Source organism: Carcharhinus amblyrhynchos, chromosome 4 (genome assembly GCF_965287045.1).
Source record: "Carcharhinus amblyrhynchos chromosome 4, sCarAmb.v2.hapA, whole genome shotgun sequence".
NCBI lineage: Eukaryota > Metazoa > Chordata > Chondrichthyes > Carcharhiniformes > Carcharhinidae > Carcharhinus > Carcharhinus amblyrhynchos.
The window spans coordinates 22,457,742-22,481,348 of NC_137327.1; the positions used below are offsets into that span (position 1 = coordinate 22,457,742).

Below are 23,607 nucleotides of genomic sequence, written 5' to 3' on the forward strand. Positions count from 1 at the left end.
TAGTGGTGCTATTATCTGGAGGTACATAGTCTGATATAATTTGGTCATTTACAATTCCTGGTGATGAACTTAACTGAATTTTAGTTGCACTTCAAAAATAGATCTGCTGAATTAAAGAGAAAGTGCCTCCATTATCATGTTATTTGAGTTTTATGTTCCATATTTAGATTTTGTTGAAATTGCACTCTGTATTGGTCAAATAATCTATGTTGAGAGACATTAAAATAGCGTGGCAGTCCCAGATATATCTTCCAGGATGTATACCACACTTAAACTACAAGCTCTGCAAAGTTGGGTCCACATCTAAAGGTGATTGCTTAATTTTAATGTATTGTGTTGATGTATAAAAAGAAACTATATGAAAAGAAGAGGGTGAAAAGACCATAGCATCTCATTCTGATGCAATTAGACAGTGCAACTCCATTTAATCATCCACCCCAAACATTAATAATGATAAATCCTGGGGAAAGGCAAACAAAAGGAGGAAAAACATGACATTGCAGCAAAAACTTGCAAAGTACTTAAATTTCTCCCCAACTTCCTAAGGCAATCAAGTAAACTTCAGGAGACATTGGTTAACTGTGATGCGTCACTAATTGCACTTGGTTCACCTACTTAGCCTCCCCACAACAGTATGTACTCCCCAATATATCCAATTGTCCTGAAGAACATAGGACTAGTTAAGACTGGAAAAGATCATTTTCATTTGTTGAGCCAATAGCAAAGCTTACAGACCTTGCTTTTCTTCTCTGATAAAATTTTATCCATCATTGAAATTGAGTATTTTCCATTCCTGCTGCATCTTAAGAGTTGGCTATTCAATACATTTATCACAAGCTCTATGTATAAATTCTATCTCACCTGTTCATCATCTTTTCTGATCTAAGCTTAACTAGCTGTTGTTCTCACGGTAGCCTTCTATCTTACAAGATTATGGTTCTTGCCTCAGTGATCCTTGTCCCAGGGTTTGGAGATCAGTTAGCTTAAATAGTTGGTTTATGATGCTACACCTACAGTAGATCCAATTTCCATACCGGTTGTGATTACATGAAGGTCTGCCTTCTCAACCTTGCCCCTCTGAGGTACGGTGATCCTCAGGTTAAAATCACCACCAATCAGCTCTCTCTTTTGAGAGACTGTGGCCATTTTATCTTTCTTTTTGTTAATACCAACGTGTTTCTGTAATTCAGTTCACCTTTCCAGATCTTAAATATTAAATAATATCATACTTTAGCTATGATTTTTATTGCCAATTTAAGTATCCAAGTATTCATAGCTTTCTCCATCATGAAGGTTCCTAAGTTAGTTCCCCTTCACTATGCTACATCCAAGGCAGGATATCCCCAATACTCAAAAGTTAGTCATAGAGGTTTACAGGATGGAAACAGGCCCAACTTGTCTGTGCCGCCCTTTTTTAACCACTAAGCTAATCCCAATTGCCCATGTTTGGCCCATATCCCTCTATACCCATCTTACCCATGTAACTGTTTAAATGCTTCTTAAAATACAATTTTACCTGCCTCTACTACTACCTCTGGCAGCTTGTTCCAGACATTCACCACCCTCTGTGGAAAAATTGCCCCGCTGGACCCTTTTGTATCTCTCCCCTCTCACCGTAAACGTATGCCACCTAGTTTCAGACTCCCTTACCTTTGAGAAAAGATGTTGACTATCTAGCTGATCTGTGCCCCTCATTATTTTAGACTTGTATAATATCACCCTGAAGTCTCCTATGCTCTGGAGAAAGAAGTCCCAGTCTATCCAGCCTTCCCTTGTAACTCAAACCATCAAGTCTTGGTAGCATCCTAGTAAATCTTTTTCTGCACTCTTTCTAATTTAATAATATCCTTCCTATAATAGAGTGACCAGAACTGTACACACTATTCCAAGTGTAGCCTTAGTAATGTCTTGTACAACTCCAAGGAGACATCCCAACTCCTGTATTCAATGTTCGAGATTCTGTTGCAATCCTTCTTCACTGGGAAAGATCAATACTTTGTGCAAGCTAGTTAATATTTGCTTTGCTTTGTGCTTTATCTTTTGAACTTCATGTCCCAAAACACCATTGTCTTTTGCAACAGAACTGCATTTTTCACTGGAACCCCAGATTCTTTTGCTGTGTCATTAGTCTTTCCATTTATTTTGCATTCTCAATCTTCTCCTGCTTCATGAGCTTGATATTAAATAATATCAATAATATTGAAGTATCATTGCTTGATATTAAATAATATCCACTACTTATTGGTTTACCACTCAATCCTGCCTAGATTCCTCTGCAGCTGGTTCATTTGGTCATACAAGTTATGACCCTCTCAATTTGGATGCTGAAGTTTTGTAATTTCCCCTCCACATCATGAATCATGAAACTGATAGTTACAGTACTCATTTCCTGTTATTTGTTAATGCTGCATCTTTAAATATGTCCCTTTACATCCACTCGGCTAGCTTGTTATCCTCAAGTTATCCATTTTCCAGCTATTTTGTGTTTTTCTACCTTGTAATCTTCTCTATAGTTGATATGGATAAGCACCTGGAGTATGACCAACTACTTCCTAACAGTTCAATTATTCTGGTAGTTTACTCCACAGAACTATATACTTAATATTCCTGTCTTTTTTTTGTTTTATATGTTTGAGTTGATAGATATATTTTCTTTTCTGCATCTGCTATAACGTAATTTGACCCTTAAGTTGGAAAATAAATAAATTTAAACTGAAAAAAAAACAAGTCTGCTAATGTGAGTGCCATCAGGAAGGATTTCTGTGCTGGGTTTACACCTTGACTAAAGTGAAAAGTTTTAGTTTAATAATAGTACTGTAGCTAGTACATAAGTTGAATTTGCACTGACCAGTTAAACCAAAATCCAAAGAGTAACCATGTAGACTGAAAATAAATATAAGCCTGAAATTCAATGTCCATAGGTAACAGATATCATTTGTGAAGTTAAAGGTTCTTCGATTATATTTATGATGAGGGGAATTCCGCTACAGAGATCTTCTGTAATTCATCAAAGTGCTAATGCAAACATTTTGGTCTTTGAAAAATCTACATAAAATAGTGACATGTTTTGTGTATTATAAAAGCCTTTTAAATGAGAACGTATTGTTGAAACTTTTCCATATGAATTCATATAGTCCAGATTTTTCAAAACTTCTTTATTTAAATACAAGTTGTGATTCTTGAACTGGACAGCTTCTTGAATAAATTTGAGCCCCAGTTTTAAAGGAGCAGCTATGGCAGTATTGGAGAGTGAAAAATAAACTACTGGAAACATAGATTTTTCAGGCTAAATGATGATTCAAATTCTCTTTGGTGATTGAACATTGACAGGTAAATTAAAGAGAGGTTGGAATCAACAGAAATGACATTTATAATTAGAAAAGTGAGGATGTTTGGAACTTGCCATGTCATTTTAATTTCACTATTGCTTTGAAGTTATTAGAATAGATGGAGCTAATGACCATTTGCTAAGCAACAGTGGGTAATTTAAAAATGGACTTTTTAATGAGATCCATAATTTTAATTTTAAGTTAAATTTTTTTGTTCATTAATGGCAGATGCCATATTTTGCTATTGGCATATAAAATGAGTTGAGTTTTCTTATTTGTATTTTAACATTTTTTTTGTAAATATCTTTGATTTTAGAACTATATTTTTACTGTGTATCTTTCATTTTATACTGCAGCTCTTGTGATTTCATAAATGTATAGAAATTAAGATATTTCCCTCTATCACCGAGAAAAATAATTGCATATAGTATTACCGGCTTAATAAGCATGGGGTGTATGTCACTTCTTGCCTTACCTTGAGGTCAGCATATGGGTTTCAGCTGTCCAATTAGTATGACGTTCCCACCAGAATGGGGACAAAAAATAAACTGAACAAAATTTACAAAGTAACTTCAGTTTTCTGCTATCTTTTGGTCCTGTGTGCCATTTCCCAATTAAGTAAACAAAGGATTGAGCTTTCAGGAATTGTGGAGTGTAAAATAAGCTGGTCCTTAAAACACCTCTCCTGACTTAAATCACAGAGAAATGCAAGTGGTGTATTTTGGATGGCTAGTCTGCTACTGCCAATTTTGTGCACTAGAAAAAGTTGAAGTCTTATAAATAATAGCACTGGCTGAAATATGTTTTTAAGTCTTGGGCTTCAGATAATATTAATTAATGCTTGAACCTTACTGTTATCTGTATTATTATTGTTGTGTGCAGCCTAGTGTTACTGCCTAGTATACCATACATAACACTTCAGTTTTTTCAATTTTACATCACATGCAGCATTACACTGGGCTGATTTGAGCCGACTGTGTACTAGATAGTAATTTTAGTCACCCTAAATTTGAGTATTACCCTATTTATGATTCCATGTTAAAGTCATATATGTTGTTGCAAGTATAAATGACTAGATTCAAAATAAATCTAACAATTGTCAATTGATTATTTGACTTTATAACTTTGTTTTGTAAATGGAACCGTGAGTTTGAATTAATATCTTTTGCAGATATTAAGATGGTCATCCTAAATTATTAATGGAGCCTGCTGACTTGCATGATTCAAAGTGGCAAGTTTTTCCACTTGCGTATGAATAGACATTCACAATATATGGTAACAATTTCTGCTGTGAAATTACCAAACAAGATGCACCCCATAAAATAAATCCTTAGAATGGTATGAAACCAGGTAGTGTTTGATTGTATAAATGGGGTAGACAATAAAGTAAGTGCTCACAATAGAATGATGAAATGCAAGTTATTGCCCAGATGGCAACTTTCCAATCTTAGCTGTGCTATCAAGAATAGGTATTAAGTCAAGACGAGGGGCCGGATGATGAGATAAATTGGAAGATGAAACATCCTTGATCCACTTATATGAATTTCCCAGTGGATGGATCAGATTGGGATCGGAAGAGTTTGTGGTTGATTGTATGATGCAAGGGGGAGATAAGACAGGAACCAAAATAACACTAAATTCAATTTCATTTTATAAAACTGATTTTTTTTTTCTTGGAACTAGCGCACAAATATTTGGGTAAATCCATGTTCAAGTATGGTTAAATTTCTGACCTAAAAGGCAGGTGGGGAAATGAATGCTCCTCACCTCAGACAGAGTGGAACTTTCCCAAAGAAATTTGAAGTGTCACGTTGGGAGAAAATTGGAGACCTCCGCGCTGGTCTTTTCGGCAAGCTCTGCACGACAATCTTCTGGCCCTCAGGCAATTTTTGTTTTGACAACTGGGAGTTTTGCACCAGAATGAAAGAGGTTGGTGGGGAGGGAGGGAGTTGGCAGTGGGGGCCCCCTACACATGTCCTTGATGCTGGCTTCAGAGTGCTCAGGTGCCATTCCGCACGGCGCCCCAATCTGCCGGTGAAACGAGTGACCTCCTCCCACCCTCCCCTCCCCTCCCCTCCACCCACACTGATATGGGTTGCCAGCATCAGGGCCCTCCTGATGAACATAAGAACATAAGAAATAGGAGCAGGAGTAGGCCATCCAGCCCTTCGAGCCTGCCCCGCCATTCAATAAGATCATGGCTGATCTGTCGCTGCTCAGTTCCACTTTCCCACCCTCTCCCCATAACCCTTAATCCCCTCTCCTATCAAAAACCCATCAACCCGCGTCTTAAAAATATTTAGCGAGGCAGCCTCCACCACTTCAACGGGCAGAGAATTCCAGAGATTCACCACCCTTTGAGTGAAGAAGTTCCTCCTCAACTCCGTTCTAAACCGCCCCCCTTTTATCTTGAGGCTGTGCCCCCTAGTCCTACTGTCTTTTTTGAGCGGGAAGAGTCTTTCCACCTCTATCCTATCCATCCCATTCATCATCTTATACGTCTCAATGAGATCTCCCCTCATTCTTCTAAACTCTAACGAGTACAAGCCCAGTTTATTCAGCCTCTCCTCATAGCTCAACCCCCTCAACTCCGGTATCAGCTTAGTAAACCTCCTCTGCACTCCCTCCAAGGCCAAAATATCTTTGCGCAGGTGCGGCGCCCAAAACTGCACACAGTACTCCAGCTGCGGCCTCACCAATGCCCTATACAGCTGCAGCAAGACCTCCCTACTTTTATATTCAATCCCCCTTGCTATGAAGGCCAGCATCCCATTCGCCTTCCTGACCACCTGCTGCACCTGCAAGCTGGGTTTTTGCGACTCATGCACAAGGACCCCGAGGTCCCTCTGCACCGTCGCCTGCTGCAGTTTTTCGCCCCGTAAGTAATAGTCCTTCCTACCATTCTTCCTACCAAAGTGGACCACCTCACACTTGCCAACATTAAATTCCATTTGCCATTTCCTGGCCCATTCGCCCAGCCTATCTAGATCCTTCTGCAGACTCTCCACACCCTCCGCACAATTTGCCGTTCCCCCAATCTTGGTGTCATCAGCAAATTTCGACACTCTACACTCGGTTCCCTCCTCCAGATCATCTATATAAATGGTAAAAAGCTGAGGCCCCTGCACCGACCCCTGGGGCACTCCACTAGTCACCATCCGCCAATCCGAATAGCACCCGTTGACCCCCACTCTCTGCCTCCTATTTGACAACCAATCCTCTATCCACGCTAACACCCTACCCCCAACTCCATGTCCCTCGACCTTCTGCAATAACCTCTTGTGAGGCACTTTGTCAAACGCCTTCTGAAAATCTAGAAAGACCACATCCACCGGCTCTCCTCTATCCACCGCCCTAGACACATCCTCATAGAACTCCAGTAAATTTGTCAGACACGACTTCCCTTTAATGAAACCGTGCTGCGTCTGCTCTATCAAGCAATTCCCTTCAAGATGCCTCGCAATTTCCTCCTTAATGACAGATTCTAACATTTTACATACCACAGACGTTAAACTAACCGGCCTATAATTCCCCACCTTTTGCCTGGCACCCTTCTTAAACAACGGCGTAACATTAGCCGTTTTCCAATCATCCGGCACTTCCCCGGAATCCAGCGACGTTTGGAAAATAACCACCAAGGCATCCACTATCACCTCCGCCATTTCTTTCAGAACCCTCGGATGCATTCCATCCGGTCCTGGGGATTTGTCCACAATCAGCCCCTCCAGTCTGTCGAGCACCGCCTTTCTAGTAACAGTAATGTCATTAAGACCCTCCAGTCCTACCACCTTTCCATCGCTAACACCTGGCAAATTATTCACGTCCTCCTCCGTGAAGACAGAAACAAAAAAGTTATTCAATACCTTAGCCATATCCCCATCCCCTACCACTAGGTCCCCTTTCTCATCCTCTAAAGGACCAACATTCACCCTAGCCAGCCTCTTTTTATATATTTATAAAAACTCTTGCCATCCTTTTTTATATTAAGCGCTAGCCCAGCTTCATAGTTTCTCCTACCCTTCTTTATCAACTTCTTTGTCAATCTTTGTTGACATTTAAACCTGATGGGATCCTGGCAAACCCCCGGCACCACGCCCTCCTTCCCCCGCCTCCTGTGCACTGCACCACACTGATCTGGCACAACAAGATAGTAAGATCTCGCCAAATATCTCTTAGATGCTCAAGCATGAGACCTAGTCTATTGTCTTCCCCCCTGCACCATAAATGGAATCATAAGATCACTGAAGTGATATTGAGTATTATCTCAACCTTTTTTCTATATTGCTGCATCACTAATTTGGTGGGTAAATCATGCAATATTCTAACAACGTTGAAAATTTAGAATCAATAACTATTTTATACTTTCTGCCCCAGAGGGACATAGCAACTGAAACCAGGTGAGGTATTTTAGGAAAATTAATTGAAAGATGAGAAGAAACAGTTTAAAAGAGAATTATATTAATGAAGTATGGCAAATTAAATTGAAAGATGCATTACATATCACTAACGTAATTTCATTGATGAATATTTTTAACGTCTCGCAGAACAACGGAACCACAGAAAACTTCTTTAAAAAAGGGTCCAGCATTAACTGGTCACTATCCTGGTAAAAGCGAAGGCAAAGAACTCAAGGTACTTATTCAACCTGAGACACAGCACAGGGCACGGTATTTGACAGAGGGTAGCCGTGGCTCTGTGAAAGATCGTACCCAACAAGGTTTTCCAACAGTAAAGGTAATTGTTTTCCTTGCTTTTGAAAAGCATTACAGTAAATAAGCAAAAACTTTTGGTTTAGAATAAGAGACCATCATTTCAGAATTTGAGTTAGCCCACTTAAAAAGAAAATTGTAAAAAAATCAACCATGTCAAGTGGGGCTGCGAGATAGCCAAAGAGACAGTCTGAGGTGTTTAGAAAGAAAATTGATATTTTGATAGAGTATTGAAATTAATACTGTGATTTATGCTGCCTCCCAAACTTTCCACAAGTGTGTTTTGTTCAAGTTTATGGATGACATGATGTTACAAGGTCCAATAAATGTGTGTACAGGAGAAAAAAGTTGCGGTTGAAAAATCTATTGCAGTTGGAGTTCAGGTGGGAAACTGTCAAGTTGTTCTTTTAGATGAGAGAAAGACATATCAGAAATATTTTCTCAACACTCAGATCAGGAGCAAAAAGATTTCTGTGTCATGTAGTCATCATTAAAAGTTAGTGCACAGGTATCAAAAATAATCACAAAATGTTAATTGATTATTTATTCAAGAAGGTTACAGGAACCGTGGTGTACAAAGGCTGTAATAAATCTAATCAAGAAGGAAAAAGCTTCTAAAAGGTTTAGAGAGCAAGGTAACGTTAGAGATTTAGAAGAGTATACGGCTAATGGGAAGGATCTTAAGGAAATTAAGAGAGCCGGAAGGGGTCATGAGAAGGCCTTGGCAGGCAGGATTAAGGAAAACCCCAAGGCATTCTACAAATATGTGAAGAGCAAGACGATAACATGTGAAAGAATAGGACCTATCAAGTGTGACGGTGGGAAAGTTTGCATGGAACCAGAAAAAATAGTAGAAGTACTTAATGAATACTTTACTTCCTTATTCGCTATGGAAAAGGATTTTGGTGGTTGTAGTGCAGACTTGCAGCGGACTGAAAAGCTTGAGCATGTGGATATTAAGAAAAAGGATGTGTTGGAACTTTTGAAAAGCATCAAGTTAGATAAGTTGCCGGGACTGAATGGGATGTGCCCCAGGCTACTGTGGGAGGCGAGAGAGGAGATTGCTGAGCCTCTGGCGACGATCTTTGCATCGTCAGTGGAGACAGGAGAGGTTCCGGAGGACTGGAGGTTTGTGGATGTTGTTCCTTTATTCAAGAAAGGGAGTAGAGATAGCCCTGGAAATTATAGACCAGTGAGTCTAACCTCAGTGGTTGGTAAGTTGATGGAGAAGAACCTGAGAGGCAAGATTTATGAACATTTGGAATATGATTAAGAATAGTCAGCATGGGTTTGTCAAAGGCAGATCATGCCTTACGAGCCTGATTGAAATTTTTTGAAGATGTGGCTAAACACATTGATGAAGGAAGAGCAGTAGATGTAGTACACATGGACTTCAGCAAGGCATTTGATAAGGTGCCCCACGCAAGGCTTATTGAGAAAGTGAGGGGGCATGGGATCCAAGGGGACATTGCTTTGTGGATCCAGAACTGGCTTGCCCACAGAAGGCAAAGAGAGATTATAGATGGATCACATTCTGCATGGAGGTCGGCCACCAGTGGAGTGCCTCAGGGATCTGTTCTGGGACCCTTACTCTTTGTGATTTTTATAAATGACCTGGATGAGGAAGCGGAGGGATGGATTGGTAAGTTTGCCGATGACACAAAAGTTGGAGGTGTTGTGGATAGTGTGGAGGGATGTCAGAAGTTGCAGTGAGACATTGATAGGATGCAAGACTGGGTGGAGAAGTGCAGATGGAGTTCAACCCAGATGAGTGTGAAGTGGTTCATTTTGGGCAGGTCAAATAGGATGGCAGAATATAATACTAATGGTAGGACTGTTGGCAGTGTGGAAGATCATAGGATCTTGGGGTCCGAGTTCATAGGACGCTCAAAGCAGCTGTGCAGATTGAAGCTGTGGATAAGAAGGCGTATGGTGTACTGGTCTTCATCACTCAAGGAATTGAGTTTAGGCGTCGAGAGATAATGTTGCAGCTATATAGACCCTGGTCAGACCTCAATTAGAGTACTGTGCTCAGTTCTGGTTGCCTCATTACAGGAAGGATGTGGAAGCCATAGAAAGGATGCAGAGGAGATTTACAAGGATGTTGCCTGAATTGGGGAGCATGTCTTACGAGGATAGGTTGAGGGAGGTCAGCCTTTTCTCCTTGGAGAGACGAAGGATGAGGGGTGACCTGATAGAGGTGTATAAGATGTTGAGAGGTATTAGTCGAGTGGATAGTCAGAGGCCTTTTCCCAGGGCTGAAATGGTTGCCACAAGAGGACACAGGTTTAAGGTGCTGGGGAGTAGGTACCAAGGAGATGTCAGGGATAAGTTTTTCACTGAGTGGTGGGTGCATGGAACGGGCTGCTGACACCGGTGGTGGAGGCGGATTCTGTAGAGTCTTTTAAGAGACTTTTAGATCAGTACATGGAACTTAGTAAGACTGGGGTTATAGGTAAGCCTAGTAACCTCTAAGGTAGGGACATGTTCGGCACAAGTTTGTGGGCCAAAGGGCCTGTATTGTGCTGTAGTTTTTCTATGTTTGTCTCAAAGGGTTGGAATGTGAACGGAATGATACTTCATTTGAAATGGCGAGGCCCCATTTGGAGTGTTTGTGTTGAGCTTGGGTATTGACTCTCGGGAAGGATATGACTGGATGTACTGAGTGGGTAAAGCACATGTTCATCAGAAAAAAATCAGGATTAGAAGAGTTCAATTGAATTGCAGAAACCTGGTTTGTATTTTTTAAGTATAGAAGATTGAGAGCTGATCTAATCGAGATACTTAATGATGAAGAAATTTGAGAGAGTAGTTACAAAGCAGCTCCTCTCTCTGGTGGGAGCGTTCATTTAAAATTAAAGCTAAGCCAATAAAACGAGGAAACACTTTTTCACTCAAAGCAGATGGAAGTATAAAATTCTCCCAAAAGGCTACGGATGCCTAGATCCATTTAAAATTTTCAAGAGTTAGTTTGGTAATTTCTTGTTGGAGAAAGGGATCCAGGGGATATGGAGAATGGATGGGTTAAATGCAGTTAAGGCACCAGTCTGTCATGATTTATTCCAGAATAGGCTTGAGAATGGAATGACTTAGTCCTGTTCCTCTATGTACTTTTGCACAACACAAATATCAGCTTCTATTATACTTATCATAAACTGAATTTTGACCTTACGTGCATGCTTCTAGGAAGTATTATGCCAAACTGATGTGATATTTTACATTAGGCATACACACTTAAAACACCAGTTTATGTCTTCATAACTGCTAACCTAAGAATTTGGCAAAATATAACATCTTGACAGACCATATAGTTCAGACTGGATGTCACTTTTTAGTGTTTAGTAAACAGGAATAATAAAGCAATACATCAATTAGCAGACTGATACAGTGATAGACTAATTGATTTTCATAAGAACTTAAAAGAAGTTCCAAAACAACACGAGTTCTGAATTTCTAAATTTTTGTGCGATGCCTATCATAACAATGATCAGTTGTGCACAATAAGAAACTTTTTTTTCAGAGCCCCTCAGTAAATTCTGACTCATATGGCTTATGGCCAAAAAGAAACTGAAGAACACAGATCTAATTCTTTTCCTTTTAAAACAAGTTAGTGTAAGAAATATGTAATTGAAAGTTTATCAAAATGATCCAAATGGGTGCCAAATTTGCTAGTGATTAACTGAATATGGATAATGTGGCAGCAATGTTAACAATTTGGTCATTCTAACGTGCTTTGCATTTTCCAATACATGCTGAGTAATATTGATAGCTTAGCCCTAAACAAACATGTATGCCAATGCCAAGAGATGAAATTGTTGACATAGAATCATAGAAATATATAGCATGGAAACAGGCCCTTTGGCTTAACTCGACCATGCTGACCAGGTTTCCTAAACTGAACTCATCCCATATGCCTGCATTTGGCCTAAATCCCTCTAAACCTTTCCCATCCATGTACCTATCCAAATATCTTTTAAACATTGTTATTGTACCCACTTCTGCTATCTCCTCTGAAATAGAAATATAAACTTGCGTAAGTGTATTGAACAATGGAGCTTGTTTTCATCTCGTATGCTGTCAAATATCAGACTTGGGCTGATAGGATAATTGCATCATGCAAGACCAGGCAGGCAATGACCATCTCCAACAAGGAAGAACAGTAGAAATTGTTCATGCCAGCCTGATGACACTCAGCTGCCCTTTCTAATCCCACCTTCCACACCTGGTTCATAGCCCTGTAACTTATAGCACTTAACATGCAGACGCAAATACTTTTTTTTTACAAAGAGTTTAGGGTCTCTGTCTCCATCATCAACTCAGGCAGCAAATTCCAGACACCCACTACCCTCTGTGTAAAAAAAAAAATCCTCTTTATGTCCCCTCTAATATTATTTTCTGCCACTTATCTTGAATCTATGTCCCCTGGTTCTAGAATTCTCCACCATGGGAAACTTGCTGTCCATTCTGTTCCCTTCATAATCTTGTACATCTCAATCAAGTTTCCCTCAGCCTTCTTTGTTCCAAGGGAAATAACCCCAAACTATCTCTTCTCATAGCTATACTTTTCTAGCCCTGACAACATGCTTGCAAACCTCTTCTACACTCTCTCCAAAGCAATTGTGCCCTTCCTGTTGAATGGTGACCAGAAATACACACACACACTACTCCAATTGTGACCTCATGAGTGTTTTGTACAATTCCAACATTATATCCTTACTTTTACATTCAATATCTCTGCCAATGAAGGAGAGCATTCCATATGCCTTCTTTACAACCTTGTCTACTTGAATTGCTGCGTTTAGGGACCTGAGTCCTTGTATGCCAAGAACTCTCACTTCATCTACACTAACAGTATATTCTCATTTATTGTGATGAAGGGGAAGTCACGTTTAACGAATTTACTGGATTTTTAAGAAGATGTGACTCGTGCGGTAGACAGAGGGGAACCAGTGGATGTGTTTTTAGATTTCCAGAAGGCGTTCGATAACGTGCCTCACAAAAGGTTGCTGCAGAAGGTTAGGGTACGTGGAGTTGGGGGTAAAGTGTTCACGTGGATTGAGGATTGGTTATCTAACAGGAAGCAGAGAGTTGGAATCAATGGATGCTTTTCTGGTTGGCAGTTGGTGACTAGTGGAGTGCTGCAGGGATCGGTGCTGGGGCCTCAACTGTTTACCATTTACATAGATGATCTGGAGGAGGGGGCTGAGTGTAGGGTAACAAAATTTGCTGATGTCACGAAGATGAGTGGAAAAACGAATTGTGTGGAGGACGCAGAAAGTCTGCAGAGAGATCTGGATAGGCTGAGTGAGTGGGCGAGGACTTGGCAGATGGAGTATAACGTTAGCAAATGTGAGGTTATTCACTTTGGAAGAAATAATAGTAGGAAGGATTATTATTTAAAGAGTGAAAAGCTGCAGCATGCTACTGTGCAGAGGGACCTGGGGGTCCTTGTGCACGAATCGCAAAAACTCAATCTGCAGGTGCAGCAGGTGATCAAGAAGGCGAATGGAATGTTGGCCTTTATAGCGAGGGGGATAGAATATAAAAGCAGGGAGGTCTTGCTGCAACTGTACAAGGCACTGGTGAGGCCGCAACTGGAATACTGTGTGCAGTTTTGGTCCCCTTATTTGCGTAAGGATATATTGGCCTTGGAGGGAGTACAGAGAAGGTTCACCAGGCTGATACCGGAGCTGAGGGGGTTAGCTTATGAGGAGAGATTAAATAGACTGGGCCTGTACTCATTAGAGTTTAGAAGGCTGAGGGGGGCTCTTATGGAGACTTAAAAGATAATGAAGGGGCTAGATAGGGTAGAGGTAGAGAGATTCCGCTTAGAAAGGAAAACACAACTAGAGGGCACAGCCTCAAAATAAGGGAGGGCAGGGGTTGGGGGTAAGTTTAGAACGGAGTTGAGGAGGAACTTCTTCACTCAAAGGGTGGCGAATCTCTGGAATTCTCTGCCCATTGAAGTGGTGGAGGCTACCTCGTTGAATATATTTAAGTCATGGGTAGATAGATTTCTGATAGACAAGGGAATTAAGGGTTATGGGGAGAAAGCGGGAAAGTGGAACTGATCCACTTCAGATCAGCCATGATCTTATTGAATGGTGGGGCAGGCTTGGAGGGCTAGATGGCCTACTCCTGCTCCTATTTCTTATGTTCTTACTCCCCATAACTGTTTGATCTCCCTAAATGCATGATCTTGCATTTATGTGTTAAAATCCATCTGCCACTTTACCACCCACGCCATCAATCCATTGATGTCATTTTTGAACTTCTAGCTATCCCCTGCACTCTCCACTACTCAGCGAATCTTTGTGCCGTCTGCAAATTTCCCAATTATGTCCCTATTTTCATATCCAAACCATTAATGTACATAACAAAGAGTGAGGATTCCAACACCGAGCCCTATGGGACACCACTTGAAACAACTTTCCAATTGCAAGGGCATCCATCGATCATTACTCTTTCTTTCCTGTTACTAAGCTAATTTTTTATCGAGTTGCCACATTACCCTGTGTCCCATGACTTTAACTTTTTTTAACCAAACTGCCATGTGAAACCTTGTCAAATGCCTTACTAAAATCCATGTCCACTGCTGTACCTCATCAATCCTTTTTGAGACTTCTCACAATTTTGATTGAATACTTTGAGGCATGACTTTCCTTTAACAAATCCATGCTGACCATCCCCGACTTGTCCAGACGTTTCTAAGTGAGAGTTCAATCATTTCCTCTTGACATTTGTTGATATTACCATCCCTGAATTAATTACCTACATTTTGACCAAAGCCTCAACTGGATCAGCCACATAAATGCTGTAACTATTAGAACAGGGTATTCTTTAGCTGCTGAATCACCTCCTGTCTCCCCAAAGTCTTGTCTTGGCCTCAATGGCACAGGCAAGAAATGTGATAAATAATATCTAGCTGCTGGATAGGTATAGCTGCGATGTGGAGATGCCACCATTGGACTGGGGTAAACACAGTAAGAAGTCTCAACACCAGGTTAAAGCATTGCTACCAAATAAACCTGTTGGACTTAACCTGGTGCTGTGAGACTTCTTACTAGGTATAGCTGTAACAGCATCTACCTGTTGGCTCAACAATATCCAGAACAAAGCAGTTTGATTGCCACCCAATCCACCATCTTAAACGTCCATTCACTCCACCATGACAGCGATGTGTGCTACCTAGAGAATATACTGCAATAAATTCAAAGGTTTCTTTGCCAGACCACTAACTTCTACCCCCCAAACAAAGACTGAGAGGACACCATAATTTTCAAGTTACCCACCAAGTCTCCCATCTTTCCATGAATAAGCATGAGTTTTTGTTTATTTGTTTTGCCATTCTGAAAAAATAATTTTTGAAAGGGAACAGCTGATTTCAAATTTATAAGAATGTGCTTCACAGCACAGAAGAAACTCATTCAGCCCATCATGTCTGTGCCAGTCTTTGAAGGCGCTATCGAATTTATCCCACTCGTGCTCTTTTCCCATAGCTTTGCAGATTTTTTTTCTCCAAGTATTTCCCTTTAAGTTATTATTATATGTCCTTCCATTCCTCTTATAGGCAGAGCAGTTCGGGTCATACCTTGCTGTGTAAATATTTTCCCCTCGTGCCACTTTTTTTTTGGCCAATCATCTTCGTCTCCTAAAATAAACAAAATACTGCAGATGTTGGGAGAATGCTAGAAAAACTAGGGTCTGGCAGAATCTGTAGGGAGAGAACAGAGCTAATGTTTCGAGTCAGTTTGTCTGTTCATTAGAACTGAGAAAGGGAAAATTGATATTGTACTGTAGCTGAAAGAGATTGCAACAAAAGTGTAGGGATCATGCGGTATAGGGTAAAGCAGGAACAGGTTACTGAATTGGAGGATCAGCCAAAATCATAATGAATGGTTGAGCAGCCTCGAAGGACCACATAGCCAATCCGGTTTCTATTTTCCATATTTGAAACCTTAACTCTGTTCTTTCACTGTACAGATGCTGCCAGACCTGCTGAGCTTTTCCAGCATTCTCTGGTTTAAAATTTGTCTGCTTTCTTTACTGACCTTTCTGCCACTGGAAACAGTTTCTGCTTACTACGCAATCAAATCCTTCATGATTTTTAATATCTCTGTCTAATCTTTCCTGAAGATCCTAACCATGCGGGCGGCATGGTAGCACAATGGATAGCACAGTGGTCAGCACTGCTGCTTCACAGCCCCAGGGACTCAGGTTTGATTCCCAGCTGGGGTCACTGTCTGTGTGGATTTTGCACGTTCTTCCCGTGCCTGCTTGGGTTTCCTCTGGGTACTCTGTTTTCCTCCTACATTCCGTAAGATGTGCTGGAGTTTTCCGACTAGGGGAATTTCACAGTAACTTCATTGCAATGTTAATGTAAGCCTTAGTTAAACTTTACCTTAAACTTCTTTGCTCAAAGGAGAATAATACCAATTTCTCTTGTCTTTCCTGTAACTTATTCCAATAATCTTCTTGAAGTCTGGCAACCAGAATTACCCAGCAAGAATCTAAATAGTATTTTACAACGATTTAGCATAATTCCCTTGCTTTTGTATTCTTTTACCCATATTTATAAAGCCAAGAATTTCATTTGTCTTCTGAACAATCTTCCTAACTTGTCCTGTCCCCTTAGTAATCAACGAGATCCACACCCCAGGTGTCCCTGTTTTTGCATCTTCTGAAAATGTTTATCTTTTTCTATTGCCCCTCCTCATTCTTTATTCCAGAATTAATCACTTCACACTTCATGGAATCCCTACAGTGTGGAAGGAGGCCATTTGACCCATCGAGTCTGTGCCAACAACAATTCTACCCAGGCCCAATTCCCATAACCCATGTATTTACCCTACTAATCACCCTGACACTAAGGGTCAATTTAACATGGCCAATCAATCTAACCCTCATATCTTTGGACTGTGGGAGAAAACAAAACATCCGGAGGAACCCCACACAGACACAGGGAGAACATGCAAACTTCGCAGACGGCCATCCAAGGCCAGAATTGAACCCAGGTTCCTGCTGCTGTGAGGCAGCTGTGTTAACCACTGTGCCACCATGCCACTCTGCATTAAATTTCATCTGTAGTGTTCCTCATTGTTCAGTTGTCGATACACTTCTTTGCAGTAATCCATTCCATTCAGTATGATGATGGCCCCTTCTTTCACTGCTGGTTTGATGACAATGTTGTGGTTGCTCTTGAGAGTGTGAATGGCATTGCGTTGCACTTGGGTGATGTTCAGGGCTGTCTTGTGAGTGCGGTTGATGAATCTGGTGTTGACACACCTCCTGATGGATTGAGCATACATGTCAAGTCGAGGGCAGATGTCAACGCCGGCATCTCCATATCATAAATTTCATCTGCCACGTATCCAGCTTTTCAAACAATTAAATCTTCCTGACACTACATTTCCAAATTATGTATTATCTGCAGATTTTGCAATTGTGCCTTATATACCCAAACAATGTCATTAATATATATCAAAAAATGTTTTATCGTGTGTTAATTATATAAATTAAAGTTAGGTATGTACAGATGCAGGCATGCATCTGGTAATTACCTATGTACATATAAAGAAACACTCCCCGAATGAGCTGTCATTTTGTTAATTTGTCCATTTATTTAACTGTTCTTCTTAAAGAATAAAAAGAGACACGAATTACTGGTTTGCTTAGTTAGTGAAACACTAAACTCTTAATCTTGGGGTTCTGGGTTCAAGCCCCCCATGTTGGATGAGTTTATTTATATCAACTCTTTAACAAAACTCAAGAAGCTTGATACCATCCAGGATAAAGCAACTTGCTTGATTGCAACCCCTTGCACAAGCATTCAATTCCTCCACCATTGACAAATGTTGGTAGCCGTGTGTACCATCTACAAGATGCACTGCAGGAACTTACCAACGTTCCTTAAGTGGCACTTCCCAACCCCATGACCACTACCATCTAGAAGGCCAAGAGCAGCAGATACCTGGGAACGCCACCAACTGGAAATTCCCCTCCAAATACTCACTATCCTGACTTGGAAGTATATCACCGTTCCTTCAGTGCTGCTGGGTAAAAATCCCAGAGCTCCCTCACTAACAGCACTATGGGTGTACGCACATCAGGGACTGCAGCAGTTGAGGAAGGCAGCTTGCCACTTGCTGAAGGGAAATCAGGGATGGACAATAAATGCTGGCCTAGCCAGTGACGTCCACATCCCATTAAAAAATGATATTTTAATTTAATTTGCTACGTTTCCAACTGAGTTGTTTTTAGCTCTGGTGGCTCTTTTAAAGTGCTGTCAATTTGTTGATTTGATAATTGTTTGCTCAAAAGAGCAAGCACTAGGTACTAATTGTGGCTCAAATGGTACTGTTCTCAATTGTTTGTCAGAACGCTGTGGTTCAAGTGCCACTCTAGGCCTTAAGCAGAAAAATCTACGCTAGTGATCAAATGTGATACTGAGGGGGTATTACATTGTCAAGAGGTGGCTATTTACAGATCCAGGCAGTGAGCGGTTCCGGTGACCATTTGACTGGACTTTCTGCACCCATTCCGTGGTGAGGTCTGTGCCCAGGTATTCCCGGAGAGGGAGCATGCAGTGTCCATCAATATGCTTGAGGCCTTCCATGGTCTGTGAGTGCTGCAGGAGCTGGAATTTATTATCTCCACCCAATTAATTTAAATTGCTTAGTTCCCTTCAAAGTTTTGTTTTTGTTAAAGTGCCCTTTTAGCCGCAGTTAATTTTATTAATTTATTTTGTTCATGTGGCACGCTCAAAAGAGAATAAAGAGATACATATTGACACACCTATGATTGTCGAGTTAGGAGCTGTACATTTGTAATGTCTTAACGAACCTAAAGCTGAGATTGATTTCTAGTCATTTCTTTCACCAGCTGTCAGAAGTTTAATACCTTGCATTTAAGTGAAATTTATTATTTTTCAAAACTCTACTTTTGAAGTTTTGCTTATTCCATATAAAAATTTTGAATAATAAGTTTCCACAATTGTTTTACTTCAGTTGGAAGGTTACAACGAACCAGTAATCTTACAAGTTTTTGTTGGCAATGACTCTGGCCGAGTCAAACCTCATGGTTTTTATCAAGCGTGCAGAGTCACTGGACGAAACACGACTCCTTGCAAGGAGGTAGATATTGAAGGAACAACTGTGATTGAGGTCAACCTGGATCCTGGAAATAACATGACTCTAGCGTAAGTATTTATTGAGATCTATTGATATTGCAAATGGATAGAACACATGGAGAATATTCATTTGGATGCTAAATTTGTGTGAATGTTGGCTTTTAATTTTGTGTACACCTTATCATCTCAGTTGGTAAAGAAAATGATCAATGTAGAATTGGAAATTGTCTCAATGGTTCAAGTTCAATTTCTGATTTGCATTTTGATCAGTGAACTTTGACATAACAAACAAAAAAGGCAGACATGCTAAATAATTTTTTTTGCCCTTCACCATGGAAGTCATTGCAAATATCCCTAAGTTATCAGATGGGTTGATTTCAAATAATATGGCAGAACTTACAAAAATCCCATTCACAAAGGCTCGAGGATGAGAGAAACTTAAGGGGCTAAAGGTGGACAAGTCGCCAGGACCTGACGAACTGCACACTAGGGTTTTATTGGAAGTAGCTGCAGAGATGGTGGACTAATTGGTTGAAATTTTTGATAACTTGCCAAATTCCGAGAGAGTGCCAGAGAATTGGAAAACAGCCAATGTAACACCATTGTTCAAAAAGGGAGAAAGGCAGAGGACTGTAAGCCAATTAGTTTAACATCTATTATTGGCAAGGTATTCAAGTCAATAATCCAAGAGGAAATAGCTAATCATTTAGGAAAGCTGAATATAATCAAACCTAGTCAGTGTTTTATGAAAGGTAAATCATGTTCAACAGATTTGCTTGAATTCTTTGAGGATCAAACGGGGAGAATAGATAGAGGGGAATCTGTAGATGTGTATTTAGATTTTCAAAAGGCATTTGACAAGGGGTTGCATAAGTGGCTCTGATGCGTAAAGTAAAAGCCATGGAACTGGAGGAAATGTGTTAGCACAAATTGAAAATTGGCTGTCAGATAGAAAACATAGAGTTTGAATAAATAGGTCCCTTTCAGAGTGGAAAAATGCAACTAATGGGGTACCACAGGGATCAGTTCTTGGCTCACAATTGTTCACTATTTACACAAATGACCCGGAGGAAGTAATGGAATGTAAGGTTTCCAAATTTGCCAATGATATGAAAATAGGTAAAGAGTATATTATAATGAGCATATTGTGATTCTTCAATGGGCTATAGATAGATTGGGTGACTTGGTAAAAACGTGGCAAGTGGAGTTTAACGTGGGGAAATGTGTGGTCATGCTCTTTGGTAGAAGGAATCAAAAGGCTGGGTAGGAAGAGTCAAAAAGGCAGATTATTATCTAAACCAAGAGAGACTGCAAGTGAGTGAAGCATAAAAGGGTCTACGTGTTCAAGTGCATGAATCACAAAAAGCTGGCAAGGGGTCCAACAAATAGCTCAGAAAGCAAACAGCATTTTGGCCTTTATTGCAAAGGGGTTGGAATTTAAAGATAGGGAGGTTTTATTGCAATTGTACAGGATGTTGGTGAGGCATCACCTGGAATACTACGTACAATTTTGATCCTCTTGTCTTAGAAACATTAATAACATTGGAGGCAGTCCAAAGGAGGTTCATCAGGCTAATTCTTGAGATGAGTGGGCTCTCCTATCAAGAGAGACTAAATAGTCTGGTATGTATTCCTTGGAACTAAGAAGAGTGAAGGGTGACCTTATTCAAACACACAAGATCCCTGACAGGACTTAGCAGGATGGATGATGAGATGTTTTCTCTTGTGGGAGAGTCTGTAACAAGGGGACACAGCTACGATAAAGAGCTAGTAATTTAAAGCAGGTGCATAGAGATGTTTTCTTGCAGAGGGCAGTGAATCTCTGGAATTCTCTGTCCCAGTGGGTAGTGGAGGCTGGGTCATTAGAAGTATTTAAAGTGGGGATGGATAAATATTTGATAGATCAAGGAATGAAGGGCTATGGGGAAATGCGGTTGAGGCCGGCATAGGTCATATTGCAGGGCAGGCTTGAAGGACCTGGGTAGCCTGCTCCTGCTTCTATTTCTTGTGTGGTCTTGTGTGCTGATAGCTGATTCCAGTTGCATGAGCAGTGCAAACCAATAATGGTAATAACCACAGAGGGGAGAGAAAATATTTTCCAAAGCTGCTGTTGGTAACAATATTGGACAACGATGTAACTACTTCAGATGACTGTTAAGTATTGCTGGCATTTACTGTTCCGGTGCACACATGAAGAATGTCACTTGGGTAATGGATCTAAATGTAAACAACATCTACAGAGTTGGCATCTTCAAATTGCATAAAGATTGATTGGAATACTGGGCACAAGTGACATTTATGATAGCTTCAAGGGAGAGAGAATTTCAGGAGAGGACAAACTGCAATTTCCCTCCATTCCATTCCAAATTGATCACACCACAGTCCTTTACATTTCATTCCAATTTACTTGCTGTGCGATTTTTATGTTGGGGCACCTTTTTCTTACATGTTGTTTAAAAGGCCTTAATGCACCTCAGGGCATGTTAAGTTTCCCAGTCAGTAAACATTTAACAAATTCATTACATTAACAACACAACTTTTTAAAAAAACACTTGTATCAATGCAAGTGTACTGATATTAAATATTTACATAGTACTGGTTTGATTTGTTTGGCTGTGGCAGCAATTCTGAACTATTAATTCAGTGGAGTTGGGAACCAATTTCAGATTAGGATCTGGTTTTGTTCTCCAGAATTTGCATAATTTTTCACAACCCATTTTGTATTCAGTATTTGTGTTCCAATCTTTCAAATTGCAACAGTTGAGACAATTATTTTTGGATGTAAAAGTTTCAAGCTATTTAATTTCATAATGAAGACTAAGGAGGAAACCAGTTGTTTAACTCAAACACACAAAATTATATTTTATTTTGGAGTGAGTGTTTTTGTTTGTTCTTGAAATGTGATATCAGCAAGGCAAACATAGCTGCCCAAGCACATGACCCTGAGCATATTAAGCGTCCACCACATAGTGTTAGACTAAAGTCATATCTGGGGAGGGCCAACAACCCTCATACTGGCTGAGGTTTTCAAGATGGCCAACCTTCTCTACCTTGCCTCTTGCCTGAGTTGTGGAGATCACATTAAGATGGTGGTTAACACTGCTGCAGTGCCAGGGACCCAGGTTTGATTCCTGGCTTTAGGGTTACTGTCCATGTGGAGTCTGCACGTTCTGCCCACGTCTCCATGGGTTTCTTCCGGGTGCTCCGGTTTCCTCCCACAGTCCAAAGATCTGCGGGTTAGGTCAATTGGGCATGCTAAATTGCCCCTTAGTGTCAGGGGACTAGCGAGGATAAATGCATAAGGTCATGGAGATGGGGCCTGGGTGGGATTGTGGTTGACGCAGACCGAAGGGCTGCATGGCCTCCATCTGCACAGTAGGATTCTGTGATTCTAAATCACCACCAGTCGTGTCTCCCCCTCAAAGGGGAGAGCAGCCTATGGTCATTTGGTGACTTTACTTTTATGCACTTCAGTGTGGAAAACAGAAAGGAAGCGTATTATTTAATAGTGATCTATTGGAAGTGTGGATATACAAAGGATCTGGGTGTTTGTACACCAGTCAATGAAAGCGACGCAGGTGCAGCAAGCAATTAGGAAAACAAATGGTATGTTGGCCTTCATTGCAAGAAATTTTGAGCCGAGAAACAGGAATGTCTGCTTTCAGTTATACAGGATTTTGGTGAGACCATGTGTACAATTTTGATCTCCCTAACTGAAAAAGCTTATACTTAACATTGAGGGAGTGCTGTGAAGGTTCATTCCGGGGTTGATGGGACTGTCCTTTGAACAGAGGTTGACTTGACCAGGGCTGCATTCAATACTTTTGAAGGATGAGAGGAGATATAATTGAAACGTAAAAAATTCTTACAGGCCTGGAAAGACAAAATAGAGGGAGGATGTTTTCCCTGGTTGGATATCTAGAATCAAGGGACACAGCCTCAGGATATGTCGTTGACGATTTAAAACTGAGATAAGGAAACATTTATTTGCTCAAAGGGTAGTGAACCTATGGAATTCTCTACCTCAAAAAATTGTGAAGGAAAGTCACTGGAAGTATTCAAGAAATAGCAAGATTTTTTTTAGATTGTGTTAGCATCAAGGATTAGAAAGCAGGAATATGGTATTGAGATAGAGGATCAGCCATGATCATGTGTGATGGAGCAGGTTCAAAGAGCTGACTGACTTGCTCCTGCTCCTAGTTTTGAAGTTTTAGCTTAGAATCATAACTAACAGTACATTACCACTGTTGTTATATACACAGCCAAGATGAGATTGGAATTTGTGACTCATTACATAAGAGAAGATGCATCCTTGTATCTTCATTAGGGTGAAGAAATGTCCTTTTCCAAAAAATGGTGTTGGTGTTGCTGACAAAGCAAGCATTTATTGCCCAACCTAACTGTTTTGAGAAGGTGCTTGTACTAATGGGGTGTAGGTCAC

At 40.5% G+C, this 23,607-nt stretch overlaps 1 protein-coding gene across 4 annotated transcripts in view; it reads left to right on the top strand.

The window, feature by feature from the left end:
• The window catches only part of nfat5b (nuclear factor of activated T cells 5b), a 170,455-nt gene that overhangs the window by 87,938 nt on the left and 58,910 nt on the right, over positions 1 to 23,607 (top strand). For all 4 annotated transcript variants that reach the window (XM_080186804.1, XM_080186802.1, XM_080186803.1 and 1 more), the window contains 2 exons: positions 7,874 to 8,063; positions 19,045 to 19,235. In XM_080186804.1, coding sequence (XP_080042930.1) covers positions 7,874 to 8,063; positions 19,045 to 19,235 — 381 coding nt within the window. The remainder of the gene's footprint in view (positions 1 to 7,873; positions 8,064 to 19,044; positions 19,236 to 23,607) is intronic.